This window comes from Phacochoerus africanus, chromosome 9 (assembly GCF_016906955.1).
Source record: "Phacochoerus africanus isolate WHEZ1 chromosome 9, ROS_Pafr_v1, whole genome shotgun sequence".
NCBI lineage: Eukaryota > Metazoa > Chordata > Mammalia > Artiodactyla > Suidae > Phacochoerus > Phacochoerus africanus.
In genome coordinates, this window is record NC_062552.1 from 128124296 (window position 1) to 128143085 (window position 18790).

At 61.5% G+C, this 18790-nt stretch overlaps 1 gene segment (V, D, J or C); it reads right to left on the reverse strand.

The window, feature by feature from the left end:
• Window positions 1–1061: 1061 nt before the first annotated feature.
• Window positions 1062–6258, reverse strand: LOC125135509 (immunoglobulin heavy constant gamma 4-like). The segment is given in 6 exon segments: window positions 1062–2242; window positions 2470–2600; window positions 4110–4430; window positions 4514–4840; window positions 4968–4991; window positions 5318–6258. Coding segments are annotated over 6 exon segments (1701 nt in total).
• Window positions 6259–18790: the final 12532 nt, after the last annotated feature.

An 18790-nucleotide genomic window follows, 5' to 3' on the forward strand; every position in this document is an offset into this window, starting at 1 on the left:
CTGCTCTGGCTCCATCTCTATCCTGTTTCCTGTAGGATGCTGGAGGGGCCCTTGCCAATGCCCTGGGCTCTGGGCCAGGCTGAGAAGGACCACAGCTCCTGGCCTGGGAAGCCGTGGTGCTGGCCTCGGCCTGGGGCTCCTCCCCTCACCCCGAGAGGCTTTTTGCGCCAGCTTACAGCAGCCCCAGGCCGTGTCCCCAGGGTGACCCGGCTCCCTGGGACAGCCCTGGGCTGGCCCTGTCCCACTTCCTGGAGCTGTGACTAGGAAGCATTGGCAGCTGGGCCCCTTGCTCTGCCCTTTCAGGAGAGTCCTGTCCCCTCCAGCCCTGGCCCGAGGGCTGTTCCTCTGGGGCGGGATCACCTGTGCGAGGTCGGCATCCTGGCCGCACCCTGGACAGATGCCGGCGGGCCGGCGGACATGGGGGCCCGGTCGCAATCACCAGGCCCCCTCCCTGGTCCCTCACCAGAGCCCCGAGCGGCCCCTCGGCTTGTCCTGGGAAGCGCTAGGCCCTCTGGGCAGCCCAGGCGGTGGTCTGCACCCGAGGTCCCCTTTGGCCCCCCCCCCACCCCGCGTCCTTCTCACTGACCCGTCTGTCCTGAGCGCTTGAGCCGGGTCCAGCTCTGCTCCCTGGGCCAGCCCTTCTCCCGACCTCTGTCCCCCGATACCCCCTGGCCTGGCCTTCCCAGGCCCTCCCTCCTGTCACACACATGGTGACATTCAGTCCCCTCCTCCTTGGAGCGAGCGGTACCTGCGAGCTCCCTGCAGTGCTGCCTCCCGGGCTGTGGCCTCATGTCACCCCAGGAAGACCTAACTCTCAGCTCTGAGTTGGTGCAGTTGGTTCGGCGACCCCGCCGGCTGCGGGGTTTGCGACAGCAGCACAGGCTGATGACACAGCCAACACACGCGAGTTGCTCGTGGCCCCGCCAGGCCCCAGGCTGGCCGCTGTGTCCTGGAGGCCTTGGTGCTGTGGGGGGAAACGCCAGGGGAGGGAGGTGGGGGGAGGGCGGCCAGGCTGGGATTCGCAGGGGAGGCGGGTGACACAGGCAGAGGTCCCAGTGAGCTGAGGGGTTGTAAAAGTGGTTTATTGCCGTGAAAAATGAGAGCAACAGTGAGGAGAGTGCCTGGGCTCCAGACACTCACCAAGGAGAAAGAGCGACCACAGCTTGGCAGATGAGCCTTCCCTCCCAGTCCCGAGGCTGCTCCCCGGATGCCATGAACCCACTTGGGGTTCCCGTAGAGACAGGGCGGGAGAGTTAGTGCGGGGCCGGCTTGGGGGGTCCGGGGCCTGGGGCTCGCTCCTGGGGGTCTCACCTCTCACCCAGCTCTGGGGCTGGTGGACGGAGCTCCTGCTGGATGGATGGATGGACAGATGGACGTGACTCAGGCCGAGGACCTCGGGATGGTCTGGCTGCCCCTGTACACTGGTAGGCCTGTCTACCCCCACCTGTGTCCAGTGGGGCCTGTCCTGCCCGCGGGGGTCCGAGCCAGCGGGACTCCCTCCAGGAGGCCAGTCTGGCGGCACCTCACCGCTTCCCTGGGCAGGGCTGCTCTGTCCCCACCGGGGCTCCTGCCGTGGCCTCGGGCCCAGGTCCTCTTCCCTCGAGTGCCCTGGGCTGGAGATGACCTGAGCGCCTGTTGGTGGCCTGTCTGGGAACTTCCCCGCTGGGAGACGCTGGCGTTGGGGGCAGCTGTTCCCACTCCAGGCTGTGACACAGGAGCCTCCTGTCGGGGGCCCTGCCTCTGGAGCCCGGTCTGGACGGGGTCCACAGGGAGCCTGGGCCCTGTCCCGTCAGCCGCTGGACGCCGGTCTCCTCGTGGCCGGCTGGACCCGCTGGCTGAGCCGGGCGTTCCTGGTGAGGACACGTGGCCCCGGCGGTGTCCCGTGGCTCTGGCGGGGGCTGGTGGTGGTGGGTGTCCATCAAGTCAGGTCGGGGCCCGAGCTGCTGCCCACTCGGGCTTCCGAGGGGCGGTGGGGGTGCGGGGCGCCTTCTGAGGGGGCCGCCAGGCCCGAGGGCGGAGGTGCGGGCCAGGTGGCCGAGAGCCAGAGGTGCGGGCGAGGTCAGAGGGCGGAGGCAGGCCTGGCGCAGGCGGAGCAGCTTGAGCTGACGGACGCGGTCCTGTCGGGTGTGGGGCGGCCCTGGCCGCCCTGGAGGGCGCCCTAGGCCCCCTGCCCGATCATGTTTCTGTAGTCGGGGACAATGGTGCGCTTCAGCTCCACCACCGACGAGAAGATCCACTTCACCTGCAGGGCGCACGGGGTGAGGGCAGCCCGGGCCGCACGTGGGCCGCCCCCCAGGGTCCGCCGGCCAGCCCCGCGGTCCCCGACAGCCACCCTGTCCCGGAGAGGACCAGAGGCCAGGGCGGGCACGGGGAGGGGCCGTCACAGTGACAGCATGGCGGCAGGGCGGGCCAGGGAGGGGCCAGCAGGGGGCTCCGGGGCACGGGTGACAGCGGGGCTGGCCCGCTCACCTTGAAGAGCGTCACGGTGGCGCTGTAGCACACGCTGAGCAGGAAGAGCGTGATGAAGATGGAGATGGTGGTCCAGAGCCCGTCCAGCTCCCCGTCCTGGGCGTCGGCACAGCTCTCCTCCAGGAGCAGTTCTGCACGGGGAGGGGTGGTCAGTGCTGTGCCAGCCCGCGGGGCCTGGGGTGGCTCCAGGTGGGGGACCCCCCGGCTGAGCTCAGTGCCTGGCCCCGGCCCCGGCCCCCCAGTCCTGCATCCCGGGCTGAGTCTCAGCCTGGCCGGGGATGTCCTGCCCCCTCTCCTCTGGTGGGGGCCCCCGAGCATGGGGACCGTCTGGGAGGGGGCGTCCTGACCGGGCAGGCCAGTGGCTCAGGCCCCGCCCGCTCTCCGAGGGGGCCAGGCCCGGAGGGTGGAAGGTCAGCCGAGCAGGGGCCCGGTGGGCTCTGGCCCAGGGAAGGGCCGAGACGGCCTTGGGGTGTGTGTCCCCGGGCGGAGGGGGCGGCTGTGCTGGGGACAAGCGGGCTGGGGATTTCTGCTTGTTCCGGAGGGGGCGTAGGTGCCAGGGGAAGAGCGGGGCCGGGCGTCGGAGCGGGTCCGTGGGGTCTAGTGTGCAAGTGTGGCTGAGCAGCCCGTGGGGCCTCGGGGGGTGGGGCCGGGCTGGTGTCCCCGGTGAGGGTGTGTGAGACCCAGCTCCATGCTCTGGTCTGTGAGGGCCCGGGGGTGTACACATGTGTGCGTGGGTAGGTGTGTGTGTGCCCGGGTGTGCGTGCATGTGGATGCAGGCGGTGGGCGGGTGTGCTGGGAGGTGGGGGCGGCGTGCATGCGTGTGCGAGAGCCCGGGTGTGCGAGTGGAGGAAGGCGGTGGCGGGGGGGGGGGGGCCTGGTCGCTCGGTGGGAGGGGCTTGATTTCAGTGGGTCTGGGCTCCACTCCTGGGGGTGTCTGGGACTGTCCCTCCCCTGGACACTCTGGGCTGCCTACCTCTGCCCCTGTGGGACACAGGGATGAGTGCTGCCACGAGTGCCCAGGCCTGGCCCCCTGCGGGGACCAGCAGGGCAGAGCCCCGTGGCCTGAGGCGGGGTGGGGGCCTGATGTCGGGTGTTTTCGGGAGGAGCAGGGCCGTCCCCACCCTGTGGGCACAGGAGACCCAGGAGACAGGCAACCTGGGGACAAGGACGGGCCGCTGCCCCTGAGCTTGGGCTTGGACAGAGGCGGGACGACCTGGGCAGTCATTTCCCCGAGGGGGTCTGGAGGGCTTCTCCCGTCCGTCCACACACAGCAGCCGGAGCAGGTGTGCCAGGAGGGCAGCCCACAGGAGAGGCCGCCTCTGGCAAAGCTCCCTCCTCGGCCTCGGGCAGCCCCCAGGGGGCCTGTGCAGACCCCCACTGACCGGGTCTCCCCCAAGTGGGACCTCTCCCCCCGACGCCACGGGGACGCCTCTGGCCCAGAGCCTGTCCTGTCCCTGGCCCTGCGGGTGGCGCCTGCACTGGGGCTCTGCCTCGGAAAGAACCATGACAGCGTTGCGGGTGCCAGGGTGGTGTTGGGTGCTTTATTTCATGCTGGCCCGGGACGTATGTGCACAGCGCTGGGGCTCAGGTGAGCTCTTGGGACCCGAGAGCACGTGGGGTGCAGCGAGTGGCTCATTTACCCGGAGTCTTGGAGATGGACTTCTGGGTGTAGTGGTTGTGCAGAGCCTCGTGCATCACTGCACACTGGAATGTGTCTCCATGCTGCCACCTGGGCTTGTCCACCGTGAGCTTGCTGTACAGGAAGTAGGTCCCGTCGACGTCCTGCTGGGGCGGGGTGGTGCGGTAATTGCCCTCTGGCTCCGGATGTCCGTTTCTTTGCCACTCCACATCGATGTCAGGTGGGTAGAAGCCAATGACCAGGCAGGTTACGCTGACTTTGCTCCTGGACAGCTCCTCGGTGGGTGGGGGCAGGGTGTACACCTGTGGCTCCTGTATCTGCCCTGTGAGGCCAGGCACCTCTGTTAGCATGATGGTCCCCCCAGGCGGCCCCGCGGGACCCTCTCCGCCTGCCCACCTTGCCCACCTTTGGCCTTGGAGATGGTCTTCGTGATGGGGGCTGGGAGGTCTTTGTTGTTGACCTTGCACTCGAACTCCTTCCCGTTCAGCCAGTCCTGGTGCTGGATGGGCAGGACGCTGACCACGCGGTAGGTGCTGTTGAACTGCTCCTCCTTTGGCCTCGTCTGGGCCGTGTGCACCTCTACGCCGTCCACGTACCAGGAGAACTGGACCTCCGGGTTCTCCTGGCTGACATCTACCACCACGCACGTGACCTGGGGTGTCCGGGAGATCATGAGGGTGTCCTTGGGTTTTGGAGGGAAGATGAAGACCGAGGGCCCTGGTGATTCACAGGCTGGTGGGGGAGACAGAGTGTGGGTCAGCTCGTGGCCTGGGGTCCTCCTGGGCACCTGTCCCCCCTCGGGCCGAACCTGGGCTCAGGCTACCTCCTTGGGGAGGAGGGCGAGGCCTGAGTTTCTTACCTGGGCATATGGGACATGGTCTTCCTGAGGAGAGAACACACAGAGTCACTGGGGGTGGGGAGGGCCCGGGGCTGGGCTTAGGTCAGGGTCAGGTCTTGGTACATCCCAGAGCAGCTCGTGCTGCTGGGGGCCCAGGGCCGGGGGAGGGGTCCCGCCTGTGCCCACCCTGGCCTCTCCGAAGTGCTGAGTTGACCCCTCCCTGAGCCTGGGCCTGCAGGTGAGGGGGACAGAGGTGAGCGGCCCTGACACCCTGGGCGGGACCCTCCATCCTGGGAACTGGTCCCTGCGGGCAGGGGGGCTCACCCCGGCCTGTCTCGACCTGCACTCCCGCCCCCAGCACAGGCACTCACCAACACGCTTGTCCACCTTGGTGCTGGTGGCCGGGTGGTTGACATTGCACGTGTAGCTCTTGCTGGACAGGCTGCTGGCCGGCACGGTCACCATGCTGCTGAGGGAGTAGAGCCCTGACGGCTGCAGGACGGATGGGAAGGTGTGCACGCCACTGGTCAGGGCGCCCGAGTTCCAGGTCACGGTCACTGGCTCGGGGAAGTAGCTTGAGGCCAGGCAGCCCAAGGCCACGTTAGGGCCAGACGTGTCCCTGCCGCAGGGGGCCAGAGGGTAGACCGATGGGGCCGTCTTGGGGGCTGGAAGAGAGGAGGCTGCGTGACCGCCAGGGCCTTGTTCCTTGTGGGGCGGGCAGCGAATCGGGCCCCCAGAACAGCGGGGCTGCTGCGCCCAGCACCCACTTGCTTCCAGAAAGTCCGCAGACCAGCCGCCCAGCTCGCTGCCATTGCAGCTGCAGGTTCTGGACGCAGCTGCCTGGTCAGAGCTGGGTGAGTGCCTGGATGAGACCCCGCCAGGGCCCAGAGCCCCTGTGGGTGCCTGTCCCGACCAGCGGGTGGCCTGTGTTCCTGGCCAGCTTCTGCTGGTCCCCTGAGGCCACCGTCCTGCTTCCCCAGCCTGGCAGGGACACTGCCACCCACTGCCACCCACTGCCCATGCTCTGCTCCTGGCCCCTGGTCCCGGCCTGCTGTTTGCTCTCCAGGCCCTGTTCCTCTGGGTCAGCTCTGCAGTCAAGGCCCGTGCGCGTTGGTCCCTGGCACCAACATGCCCCTTTGCCTGGGCGAGGGGAGGCAGTCTCCTCCGAGGCCCCTCCCCTGCCATCCCTCTGGCCCAGGCCCAGGCTCCAAATCTGGGCCTCTGGGCCCACCGGTCCCTCCTCCACCGGGGCTCCTGGCTTGGCCCTGAGCTCACCCGAGGCAGCTTTCCCCAGAGCCCCGGGCCCTGCAGCCCAGCTCTGGGCCTCCCAGCTGCCTGCTCAGGCCAGAGCCCTCCCTCTGCTCCTGCCCTTCCCGCTGCCAGCCTGCCTGGCAGCACTGCTGCAGCCGAGCCATGCCCCTTGTCTTCCTCTCCTGCGGGGCGCCAGCATTACAGGCACCCCTGCCCGGCTGGGCCGGTCCTCTCCCCCCTGTTCTGTTCAGCCATTGCCTGCAGCCCTGGCTCAGGCCCAGATGGGCCCCTCGACCCCCCGACCATGCGCACTGCCCTGTGCCACTGTTCTCACTCAGGACTCCAGCTGCTCTGTCCCATGTCCCCTCACTTTGCTCGACCAGGGCTGGGGCCCGTGGGCCCGAGCCCTGTGACCCATGGCGTCTGTTCAGGCCTGCTCTTGCCCCCGGGGTCCTGGAGACCTTCCCTCCAGGAGCCCACTTTCCAGCCTGGCTAGCCCTATATCGGCCCCTCCCTCGAGCCTGGGGCTCCCCTGAGTTCACCCCCACTGCTGCTGCCCCTTCCCTGTCCTGCATCCCCCCTGGCCCTGCTCACCTGCCCAAGCTCCTCCTTCTCCCAGGGGGTCCCAGGTCTCCTCCCCGCCCTCCCAGCCCCTGCTCACCTGCACAAGCTCTACCTGTTCCCAGGAGGTCCCAGGACTGCCCCCTGCACTCCCAGCCCGTGGTCACCTGCCCGAACTCTACCTGTTCCCAGGGGGTCCCAGGTCTGCTCCCCACCCTCCCAGCCCCTGCTCACCTGCACAAGCTCTACCTGTTCCCAGGAGGTCCCAGGACTGCCCCCTGCACTCCCAGCCCGTGGTCACCTGCCCAAGCTCTACCTGCTCCCAGGCACTCCCAGGAGTGCTCCCTGCCCTCCCAGCCCCTGCTCACCTGCAGAAACTCTACCTGCTCCCATGAGCTGCCAGGTCTGTCCCCTGCCCTCCTTGACCCTGCTTACCTGCCGAAGCCCTACCTGCTCCCAAGAGCTGCCAGGACTGCCCCCTGTCCTACCCACCCCTGCTCACCTGCACAAGCTCTACCTGGTCCCAGGAGTTCCCAGGACTGCTCCCTGCCCTCCCACCCCCTTCTCAACCACACAAGCTGCTCCTGCTCCCAAGACCTCCAGGGGAAGCCCCTGCCCTCTGAGCCCCTGCTCAGCTCCCCAAGCTCAACCGCCTCCAGGAGCTCGAGGTTCAGCCACCTGCCCTCCCAGCTTCTGCTCACCTGCCCGAGCTCTACCTGCTCCCAGGAGGTCCCATGACTGCCCCCTGCCCTCCCAGACCCTGCTCACCTGCCCAAGCTCTACCTTGTCTCAGAAGCTCCAGGTGCAGCCCCTGCCCTCCCAGCCCACGCTCACCTGCACAAGCTCGTCCTGGTTCAAGAAGCTCCAGGTTCAACTGTTTCCTCCCAGTTTCTGCTCACCTGCCCAAGCTCTGCCTGCTCCCAAAGGTCCCAGGACTGCACCCTGCCCTCAGCCCATGCTCACCTGCCCAAGCTCTACCTGCTCCCAGAAGCTCCAGGTGCGGCCCCTGCCCTCCCAGCCCCTGTTCACCTGCACAAGCTCTATCTGCTCTCAGGACCTCCAGAACCTACCCCTCAGCCCAGCCCCTCATCACCTGCACAAACTACACCTGCTCCCCAGAGTTTCAGCTTCAGCCCCTGTCCTACCAACCCCTGCTCACCTGCACAGGCTCTCCGTGGTCCCAGGAGCTCCAGGTAACTCCCCTCTGGCCTGCCAGCCCCCTGCTCACCTCCACCAGCTCTATGAGTTCCCAGCAGCTCTAAGGACAGCTCTTCTGCCCTCCCGGTTCCCTGCTCACCTGCAGCCTACCTGCCCTTTCCCTGGGGCTCCTGGGCCTCAGAGTCACCACCCCCTTCCTGCCCCCGAACCCTCAGCCTTGTCTAGCTCCACTCCTGGCTTCCTTTCTTTCCCAGGGCCGGCCTTTGTTCCCGGAGCCCTGGGGGCCCACCCTCTCTGGGTAGCGTCCTGCTGGCAGAGCCTCTGTCCCACCTGGTCCCCTCCCGGAGGGGCTCCTGACCCTTCTGAGCTCACCCTCTTCTCTCCGTGACCACCCTTGGAGCCTGTCTGGGCCCTGGCTCCCTCTAGTTGCTGGCTCAGCTGCACTGGCGCCCAGCTCCCAGCCCCTGGCTCCCGCTCCTGCCCTCAGGCCCCTGGCTCCCGTCAGCCCTCCTGCGGCCTGTGGGGCTTTAGGCTCAGTCCCTGTGCTGCCAGCTCTGGGCACACAGGAGCCCGGCCCGCCTTGCCTGCTCTGCTCCCGGCTCACCTGCTGGCCGTGGCCCTGGCTCCTTCCCCGGGACCCGACAGTTACTGCTTTCATACCTGCCCTGGGGCTCAAGCGGGCTCCGCCAGCCGGGACGGGAGCCTGCAACCCCAGGTGACCTCTTTGTCCCCTGCGCTGTGTCCGTCTCTTCCCTGGGTCCTCCGCCCAGACCCACCTGTCCATCCTGGCCTCGTCCTCAGCCCCTGCCCAGCCCTGTGCCTCCAGCAACCTGGCCGAGCAGATCCCTCAGGCCTCTGACCCCAGCTCATCATGTTCCGCAGAGGCCTGGCGGCCCCACTGACCTCCTCTGGCCTCTGGGGCGCCAGCTCTGTTGGCGTGGGCGTGCCCCTGCCAGGGCTGCCTGGTCCCTGTGCTGGGCGGGCGACATGACCCGCGTGCAGGCTGCGTTCCCTGGGCTGGGTCGGCTGCAGCCCTGCTGTGGGGTCTCCCCTCCTCGTCCCGCCTCCGCTGCCCCTGCCCCAGTCCTCGTGAATCCCACGCACCGAGTGTGGGGGCTGAGGAGGTGGCTCCCCTGCTGCCCCGGGCTCCGGGCCCCTCCTGCTCTGGCCCCAGGTGCAAGTGGCTCCTTGTGTCTGTGCTCTGTGCCTGCAGCCCTGCTTCCTCGGGTGGGTGTCTGGTCCCTGGAGGCACGACCCCCCTGCCCACAGCCCTGCACACTAAGAATGGGATTGAAACTGGGTGGCCTGGCTGCTTCCTGAAATTCCCTTTTCTTCTGTGTAGTTTCTGTCCCAGAGGGCCTGGGGGAGTCCAGACAGTGCCCTGGCGGCTCATGTGGGTGTGTGGGGTGGGTGAGTGGTGCCTGGGACCCAGGGGAGGGCGTGGGAACCCAGGCCGTCACGGTTCTCTACGTCCCACTGGGCTTATGCTGCCTTGCCCACCACAGCCCAGGTGCCAGGCCCCTCGTGTGAGCCCTTGGCCTCTTGGCCCTGGTGGGCACCCCTTCTGCCCCGATGAGCGTGTGGTTGGGCCCCGCGTATGACATTTCCAACGGCATCTTTCACAGAACTAGAACTGCTGATTCCACCAGCTCCACTTTTCTTTTTCAAGGTTGCTTTGGCTCTTTGAGGTATTTTGTATTTCCACACAAATTTAAATCTTTTCTGTTCCAGTTCTGTGCAAAATGCCACTGGCAATTTGATAGGGATGGCGTTGGGTGCGTAGACTGCATGGTTACTGCGGTCATTGTGACAATCCTGAGTCTTCCAATCCAGGAGCGTGGTCTGGCTTTCCATCTGTTTGTGTCATCTCTGATTGCTTTCGTCAGCGTCTTCTAGTCTTCATAGCACGGGTCTTTTGCCTCTTTAGGTAGGTTTGTTCATAGGTATGTTATTCTTCTGGATGCGTTGATAAGTTTGATTACCCCCCCCACCTGCCCTTTCTGGCCTTTTGCTGGGAGTGTGTAGACATGCGGTAGATTTCCAGGCATTAGTCTGTATCCTGCCACGGTACCTAAGGCACTGATGAGCTCTAGCAGTTCCCTGGTGGTATCTTTAGGACTTCCTACGTGCAGCGCCATGTCCTCTGCAAACAGTGAGAGTCTTACGTTTCTCTTCCAAAAGGACGGCGTTGCTGTCTTTTTCTTCCCTGACTGCTGGGGCTAGGACGTCCCCTGCTCTGTTGAGTACACCGTGGCCAACTATGTGGTGAGGGTGGCCATCCTAGTCTTGGTCCTGACCTTGGTGGAAATGAGCTCAGCTTTTCGCCTTGGAGTGGATTAGCGGTGGGCTCCTCCTGTGGACTGTGTTCTGTTGAGGGGCATTCTCTGAGACCCTGATGCCCCCACGCACAAGTCCGAGGAGCCCTCTGAGGCAGAAGGCCCTGGGCTTCCCGGGGGCCCCCGAGCCTCGACGACCTTCTCCCCGTGGGCATCCTGCCTGCCCTCGTGCCGATTTCATACACCTTTGATTTCCTGGGTGGCATCACTTCTCACTTGAAACCCCTAGAGGGGCTTATGTTTCCTGGATTCGCCCTGGACTTGCACGGCAACGGGGACACGGCCTAGCAATACAATCTGATCTCATGAAAAGAGATAACACTCAAAACAAACAATGTGAACTTACACCTAAACATCTAGAAAAGGAAAAAGAGACGCCACCCAATATTAGTAGAGGAAAGAAATCACAAAAATCAGAGCAGAAATCAATGACATAGAGGTAAAGAAAATGATACAGAAGATCAATTAAATCAAAATGTGGTTCCTTGAAGACGTCAACAAAATCGACAAATCTTTAGCCAGCTTCCTCAAGAAAAAAAGGGAGAGCGTTCACGTCTATAAAATTAGAAATGAAAAAGAAGTTACACCTGACACCACAGAAATACAAAGGATCAATATCAGTTCTTCCAATCCAGGAGCATGGGCTATATTTCCATTTCTTTGAATCCTCTTTAATTTCCTTGATTAATGTTTTACATTTCTCAGCATATAAGTATTTCACCTCCTTAGTCAGGTTTATTCTGAGGTATGTAATTTTGGGCCTGCTATGTTACAAGACGTCATAGTTTTCCACTTCTTTGGTAACATTTCATTGTTCCTATACAGAAACGCAACCAATTTCTGAATGTCGCTCTTGTATCCTGCTACTTTGCTAAATTCACTGATCCGTTCAAGCAGTTTATGAGTGGAGACCTTAGGGTTTTCTCTGTACAGTGTCATGTCATCTGCACAGAATGACAGTTTCACCTCTTCTCTTCCATTTTGGATACCTTTTATTTCTTCTGTTTGTCTCTTTGCTGAGGCTAGGACTTCCAATACTATGTTGAGTAGAAGTGGTGAGACTGGGCATCGTTGCCTTGTTCGTAAAAGACAGCAATGGTGGTAAGGCTTTCAGCTTTTCTCTGTTAGGATTAAATTGGCTGTGGGTTTGTGACAAATGGCTTTAATCTTTGACAAAGGAGGCAAGGATATAAAATGGGGAAAAGACAGTCTTTTCAGCAAGTGTTGTTGCTAGCTAAAACGGACAGTCGCATGTACATCAATGAAACTAGAACACACCCTCACAACATGCACGCACACACACACACACACACACACACACACACACTCACACACTCTATGTGGCTTAAAGACTTAAACAAGACATAACAAAACTCTTAGAAGAGAACACAGGCAAAACATTTTCTGGCATCAACCACACAAATGATTTCTTAGGTCACTCTCCCAAGGCAACAGAAACAAAACCAAAAATAAACCGATGGGATGTAATCAAACGTACAAGCTTTTGCACAGCCAAGGAAGCCGTTAAAGAAAAGACAACCTACGGAATAAGAGAAAAGAGTTTCTAACAATGCAACCGACAAGGGCTTAGTCTCTGAAATATACAAACAGCATACACAACTCAACAGCAAGAAACACCACCCAACTGAAAGGCGGGCAGAAGACCTGGATAGACATTTCTCCAAAGAAGACAAAGAGATGGCCAACGGGCACACTAAAAAGTGCTCAACATCACTGTTCATTAGAGAAACGCGACTCAAAACTGCTCTGAGGTACCAACTCACACCCCTCAGAATGGCCATCATGAAAAAGCCCACAAATAACAAATGATGGAAGGGGTGTGGAGGCAAGGGAACCCTCCTGCACTGCTGGTGGGAATGTAAATTGGTACAACCACTCCGGAAAGCAGTATGGAGGTACCTCAGCAAACTAAATGTAGAACTACCATATGACCCAGCAATCCCACTCCTGGGGATATATCCACACAAAACTTTCCCTGAAGACGACACATGCACCCATGCGTGTTCACTGGAGCACTATTCACGCTCGCCAAGACATGGAAACAACCTAAATGTCCATCGACAGGGGAATGGATTAAGAAGATGTGGTATATATACACACTAGAATACCACTCGGCCGTAAAAACGAACCAAATAATGCCATTTGCAGCAACACGGATGGAACCAGAGACTCTCATACTAAGTGAAGTAAGTCAGAAAGACAAATGCCATACGCTATCACGTACGTCTGGAATCTAATATATGGCGCAAATAAACCTTTCCACAGAAAAGAAACCCATGGACTTGGAGAAGAGACTTGTGGTCGCCAAGGGGGAGGGAGTGCGGTAGACTGGGAGTTTGGGGTTAGTAGATGCAACATATTGCATTTGGCATAGATAAACTATGAGATCCTGCTGGAGAGCACAGGGAGCCGTATCTAGTCCCTTGTGATGGAACATGGTGGAGGATAAAGTGAGAAAAAGAACGTATAAATATATACACCACACGCACACACACACACACATATATGAATGACTGGGTCACTTTGCCGTAGAGTAGAAATTGACAGAACACAGTAAATCAACTATAATGGAAAAAAATAAAAACCATTTAAAAAAAAAAAAAAAACAGATGCTCGTCTCAATGGATTCTGAAAACATTTTTGACAGAATTCATCACCCAACTTTTTCTTGATGATTTTTATTTTTTCCACTACAGGTGGTTTACCCTGCTCTGTTGATTCCTACTGTACAGAAAAGTGACAAAGTCACACACACACACACACACACACACATATATATATAGACATTCTTTTTCTCACACTATCCTCCATCAGGCCCCATCATAGGTGACTAGATAGAGGGAAACTACACCAACATACTAAAAGCCATATATGACAAACCCACAACTATCATCATTCTCAATGGTGAAAACCTGAAAGCATTTCTGCTAAGATCAGGAACAAGACAAGGGTGTCTGCTCTCACCACTCTCCTTCCACGGAGTTTTGGAAGTCCTAGCCAGGGCAATTAGAGAGGAAAAGTGAAGAAAAGGAACCCAAATCGGAAAGGGAGAAGTAACACTACCGCTCTTTACAGGTGACGTGCTGCGATACCTAGACAATCCTCAAGACACTACCAGAAAACTCTTAGCGCTCGCCAATGAATTTGGTCAAGCTGCGGGATACAAAATTAACACACAGAAATTGACTGCCTTGCTCTACGTTAACAAGGAAAGAGCAGCGAGAGAAACTAGGGAAACCATCCCACTGAGCAGTGCCTCGAAATGAATGAAATGCCCAGGAATAAACCTACCCAAAGACACAAAGACCTGGACCCTGAAGACTCTAAGGCACTGCTGGAAGCCACCAAAGACGACACAGACCGATGGAAAGCTACACCATGCTCCTGCCCTGGAAGAATTAATACTGGCAAAAGGGCCACACTACCTAAGGCCACCCTCACTCTCAGTGCAAGCCCTATCAAACCTCCAATGGCATTTTCCACAGAGCTAGAACAAGAAACCTCAAAAATTTGCATGGAAACACAAAATACCCCAAATAGCCAACGCAATGAGTGAGGAAAAAGTGAGAAAAATGGAGCTGGTGGAATCAGGCTCCCTGACTTCAGACCTTACTACAAAGCTGCAGTCACCCAAACAGTATGGCACTGGCTTAAAACCAAACATATACATCGCTGGAAGAGGAGGCAGGTCAATCCATCCATGACGAAGGGGCAAGAATGGTCAATAGAGAAGAGAAATCTCCTCAATGATCGGTGCCAGGAAAACCGGACAGCTCCACATAACAGAATGTAAGCAGAACACTCTCTAACGCCAGACACACACGCACAAAACTCAAAATGAACCGAAGACCTAAACATAAGACCGGATGCCTATAAATCCCAAAGGATAATAGGCAGAACACTCTTTGACAGAAACCACAGCTGTAGCTCTTTGGATCCATCTCCTGGCATAATGGAAACAGAAAGAAAATTAAACAAACGGGAGTGAACGGAACTTAAAAATATGCTGCACTGCAAAGGAAACCACAAGCAAAACAAAGAGACAACCTACAAAAAGGGAGAAATGATTTGCCAATGAAGGGACCGCCAAGGGATTCATCTCCAAAACATACAAACAAGGCATGCAGCTTGATTATGAAGAATCCCATCAAGAAAGAGGCAAAAGACCTGCACAGGCATTTCTCCAAAGAAGACATACAGTTGGCCAAAAGCACAGGAAAAGGTGCCCACTAGTGCTCATCATTAGAGAAGGGCAAATCAGAACTGCCGTGAGGTAGCGCCTCAGTCCAGCCAGAATGGCCATCATCAAAAAGTCTGCAGACGGGATGTACATACTGGAGAGGGTGTGGAGAACAGGGAACCCCCTACGCTGTCGGTGGGGATGTAGGTACGACCACTCCGGAAAGCGGCGCGAGCTTCCTGAAAACACTGCGGACAGAACTGCCGTCCGACGCGGCAACCCCAGTGCTGGGCACACAGTGGGAGAGAACCACAACGTGAAAACGCACGGGCTCTCCAGCATCCGCCGCAGCACTCCTCGCAATGGCCAAGACAGGAAGCGGCCCAAGCGTCCGTCTGCGGACGGACGGTTGCAGAAGGTGAGGGGCGCACGCACAACGGGTTATCGCTCAGCCGTGAAAAGGCTGCGGCGATGCCGTTGGCCACCACGAGGTCGGACCTAGAGGTCGTCCTCCTCCTCTGGCTGAAGCGACGCGGCCGGAGACCGGCATCGCGCGGCATTGCCTGCATGTGGGATTGAAAGGAGGGGTACGAGTGGACTCGAAGCAAAACCGCGACGGACCCGCAGACGTGGGGCCACCGCACGCTTCCCCAGGGCGAAAGGCGGGGAGATGAGTCAGGAGGTTGGGATTAACCTCTCCACACACCGCTGTGTATGTGTCCTGACGTGTGTCTGCCTGTGTGCACGTGGCTGTGGATGCACATGTGTGTGTGGCTGGACCGCTGTGCCGGGGACCTGAAACTAACACAACATGGCGGATTTCCGACGGTGTAAAACTACACTTCAACGAAAGAGATTGCGAAAGAGGAGTTTGCGCCTCGGCGCGGCGCGAATGAATCCGACTGGCATCCGTGAGGACGCGTTGCCGTGGGCTGCGGTGTAGGTCACAGAGGCTGCTCGGCTCTGGTGTTGCTGTGGCTGTGGTGCAGGCGGCTGCTGCAGCTCTGGTTCAGCACCTAGGCTGGGCCCTTCCGAATGCCGTGGGTGTGGCCCTAAAACGGTATCATATAAAATAATATAGAATCAAGTCAAATGACGTTAAAAAACAAAAGAGAGAAAGGCCCGGAGGCTCCTCCTGGGGTGGTCTGGGTGCCCTTCAGGTGCGGGCAGCCCTGGCTTGAGGCCAGTCCTGTGAGGACGAGGCGGGCGGGCCCAGGGCAGAGCGGTGGTCCCAGCAGGACGCTCCCCGCCCGCGGCGCTGCTCAGGCCCCGGGCCGGCCCCGCCGCCCCCTTCTCTGCTCACCTCCGCCTCCGGGAGCCATCCCCTCCCTGCCCAGGCGGCTTGGCCAGCTTCCCCCTCGCCCCCTCCTCGGGCCCAGGTCCCAGGATGCATCGGGCGCCGTTTGTAACCACGGCCCTGAGCCGTTGCCCGGACACCTGTGTCTCCTGCTCCGCTGGACGTGTTTCCAGGGGCAAAGCCGAGGCCGTGTGTTCTGAGCCCCCAGGGAGCGGCCCCCACCCGCTGGCGGGGCCGCCCCGCGGGTCTCCGACGCCTGGGAGTGTTCACTCTTACTGTGAAGGTGGCGTGTGCCCAGCAGGACCCATTAGGCGCGCAGGCAGTACAGGTGGACCCCCTGTGTGATGCGGCCGCCGACATTTCAAAGGATTCCCGCGTGCAGAGGGCTCCTTCCCACAGGGCGTGTCGGGGTGGTGATGGAGGCCGTGGGGCAGGGGCAGCGGGTCGGCCAGCGCGGCTCGGCCCCGTGTGACGGCCAGGGCACCTCCTGCCCGTCCGGCGGGCTGTCCCTGTAGACAGAGGCAGGTCTGAGGCAGAGGGAGCAGCCGCCGCCTGGGCTGGTTCCTGCGGATGGTGGTCGTGTGTCCTGGGCGGGCGGCTGCAGCTGAGAGTCAGAGGTGTGGATGTATTTACGCGTGCTTTGGCCTTCGTCTAGGTACAGATGCGCTCGCCAGAGCCCGGACCCCCTGCCCTGCGAATGCCAGCGATCACGAAGGCCCCCTACCTGATCCCCAGGGCCCCCCACCCCCCTGCTCCCATCCCAGCACACCCCACCCCGTCACTTCCGGTCCCGGTGCATCTCCCACCCCACTTGCACAGCTACTCAGTGCCCCCCCAACCCTACAGGCCTCAGTGCACTCCAACACCTGCACAGGTCCCCACTGCACCCCGCCGCAACTGCCCAGATCCCCAGTGTGCCCCATCCCCCCCGCAGAGCCGGCCAGCTCACCCCACCCCAGCTGCACAGATCCCTAGTGCACCCCAACCCCACCGGCACGAGTCCCTAGTGCGCGCCATGTCTTCTGCACAGAATCCCAGTGCACCCCACCCCATGCAAACAGATCCCCAGGGCAAAGCCACCTGCTCCTGAACAGATTCCCTGGGAATCCCATCGCACCCGCACAGATCCCCAGTGCACCCCACTCCAGTAAATCCCCTGTTCATCCCACCTCCGTCAGTGCAGAGCCACAGTGCACCCCCCGACACACACACAGGTCCCCAGTGCCCCCACCCCAGCTGCCCTGATACCCAGGGCAGCCTCCCCCCACTCGCACAGTTTCCTCAGGGAAAAGGAGCTTTGCTAAGAAAGGAGCGAGGCCACGGTGAGTGGGGGTGGGGCAGCTGGGCCGAGACGGCGGCGGCGGCCGCGTGGACCCCCCGGGAAGCTCCTTCCGTGAAAGACCCCCTCCCACCCCGAGGGCCTTGCCCACAGCCCCAGGGTCCCACGGCCTCTCCCCAGGAGGCTTCTCTGCCTCCTCATTCTGCAGGCCTGGGGCCTGGGGTGGCCAGCAGGGAGGGTGGACCACAGGGGTGGGGGTGGGCACAGGGACTGGGCTGGGCACGGGGGGCACGGGCACTGGGAGCTGGGGGCAGGGGGGGGGGCGGGCTGAGCCTGGGGAGGGAGGCCTGGCGGGGCTGGGCTGGCTTCGGACTCCGGAGCAGGGTGCACGGGGACCGTGGGCCGGCCTTGGCCTCTGAGCCCTCGGTTTGGCTGTGGGCTCTGAGTGTGGGCTGGACCGTGGGCCCGCGCTCTGTTTCGAGGGTGGTTCAGTGCGAATGGGTGGTCGGCACCCACGTCCAGCGGGGTCTCTCTGCGGGGGAGCCACGCTCTTCTGGGACTGGCCCCAAGTTGGGGGGGCCCCTTAGTGCCCTCGGCTTTGGGGCTGAGCTGGAAATCCTGGACGTCCGTGTGCCCGTGTGCCCGTGTGTGTGTGTGTGTGTGTGTGTGTAAGACGCAGATGTGGGTGTGCGTGGGCAAGGTGAGATGGTACCGGTGCGTGTAAAGCTAATGCTGGGGGTCTAGGGGTCAGGAGGCCGCGGGGGGCTGGCTTCAGGCTCACTCAGGGGAGCGCGAGGGGCTCAGGGGCTGGCGTCGGGCCCTGGGCCGGGGGTGCGCGGGGCACGTGGAGAGGTGGGGTTGCCATGGGATGAGGCGTTGCTGGGGGTCAGGGTGGGAGGCCTGGGTCCGGTGGGGGAGTTCTCGAGGGTGCGGGGGCCAGCCCCGCTGTCGCCATCCTGGCGCTCCCGCGGGAGTGGGCCGGCCAGGGGCTGATCGCTGGTGCGGGGACAGACGTGAGGGCCAGGGCCTGGGGCTGAGCAGGCTGCGTGGCCCATGGGCACGTTCAGGTTGGGCTAGACGTTCAGGGTGAGGGAAGCGGAGGGTGTGGGGTGAGCCCCAGGACCGTGGCCTGAGCGCCCAGAACCTGGAGGCGGAGGGCACTCCGTGCCCTGCATGCCTGGACCCCGCTGTCCACCCCACGTCCATGCTCTGGCCGCACGTCCCGGCCTCCCCGTGTCTGGTTCAGGGACCCCTGGAGCGACGCAGTGCATTCCCTGCACACTGCTCTGGCTCCATCTCCGTCCTGTTTCCTGCGCCAGCTTCCAGCGGCCCCAGGCCGTGTCCCCAGGGTGACCCGGCTCCCTGGGACAGCCCTGGGCTGGCCCTGTCCCACTTCCTGGAGCTGTGACTAGGAAGCATTGGCAGCCGGGCCCCTTGCTCTGCCCTTTCAGGAGAGTCCTGTCCCCTCCAGCCCTGGCCCGAGGCCTGTTCCTCTGGGGCGGGATCACCTGTGCGAGGTCGGCATCCTGGCCGCACCCTGGACAGATGCCGGCGGGCCGGCGGACATGGGGGCCCGGTCGCAATCACCAGGCCCCCTCCCTGGTCCCTCACCGGAGCCCCGAGCGGCCCCTCGGCTTGTCCTGGGAAGCGCTAGGCCCTCTGGGCAGCCCAGGCGGTGGTCTGCACCCGAGGTCCCCTTAGCCCCCCCCCCCCACCCCGCGTCCTTCTCACTGACCCGTCTGTCCTGAGCGCTTGAGCCGG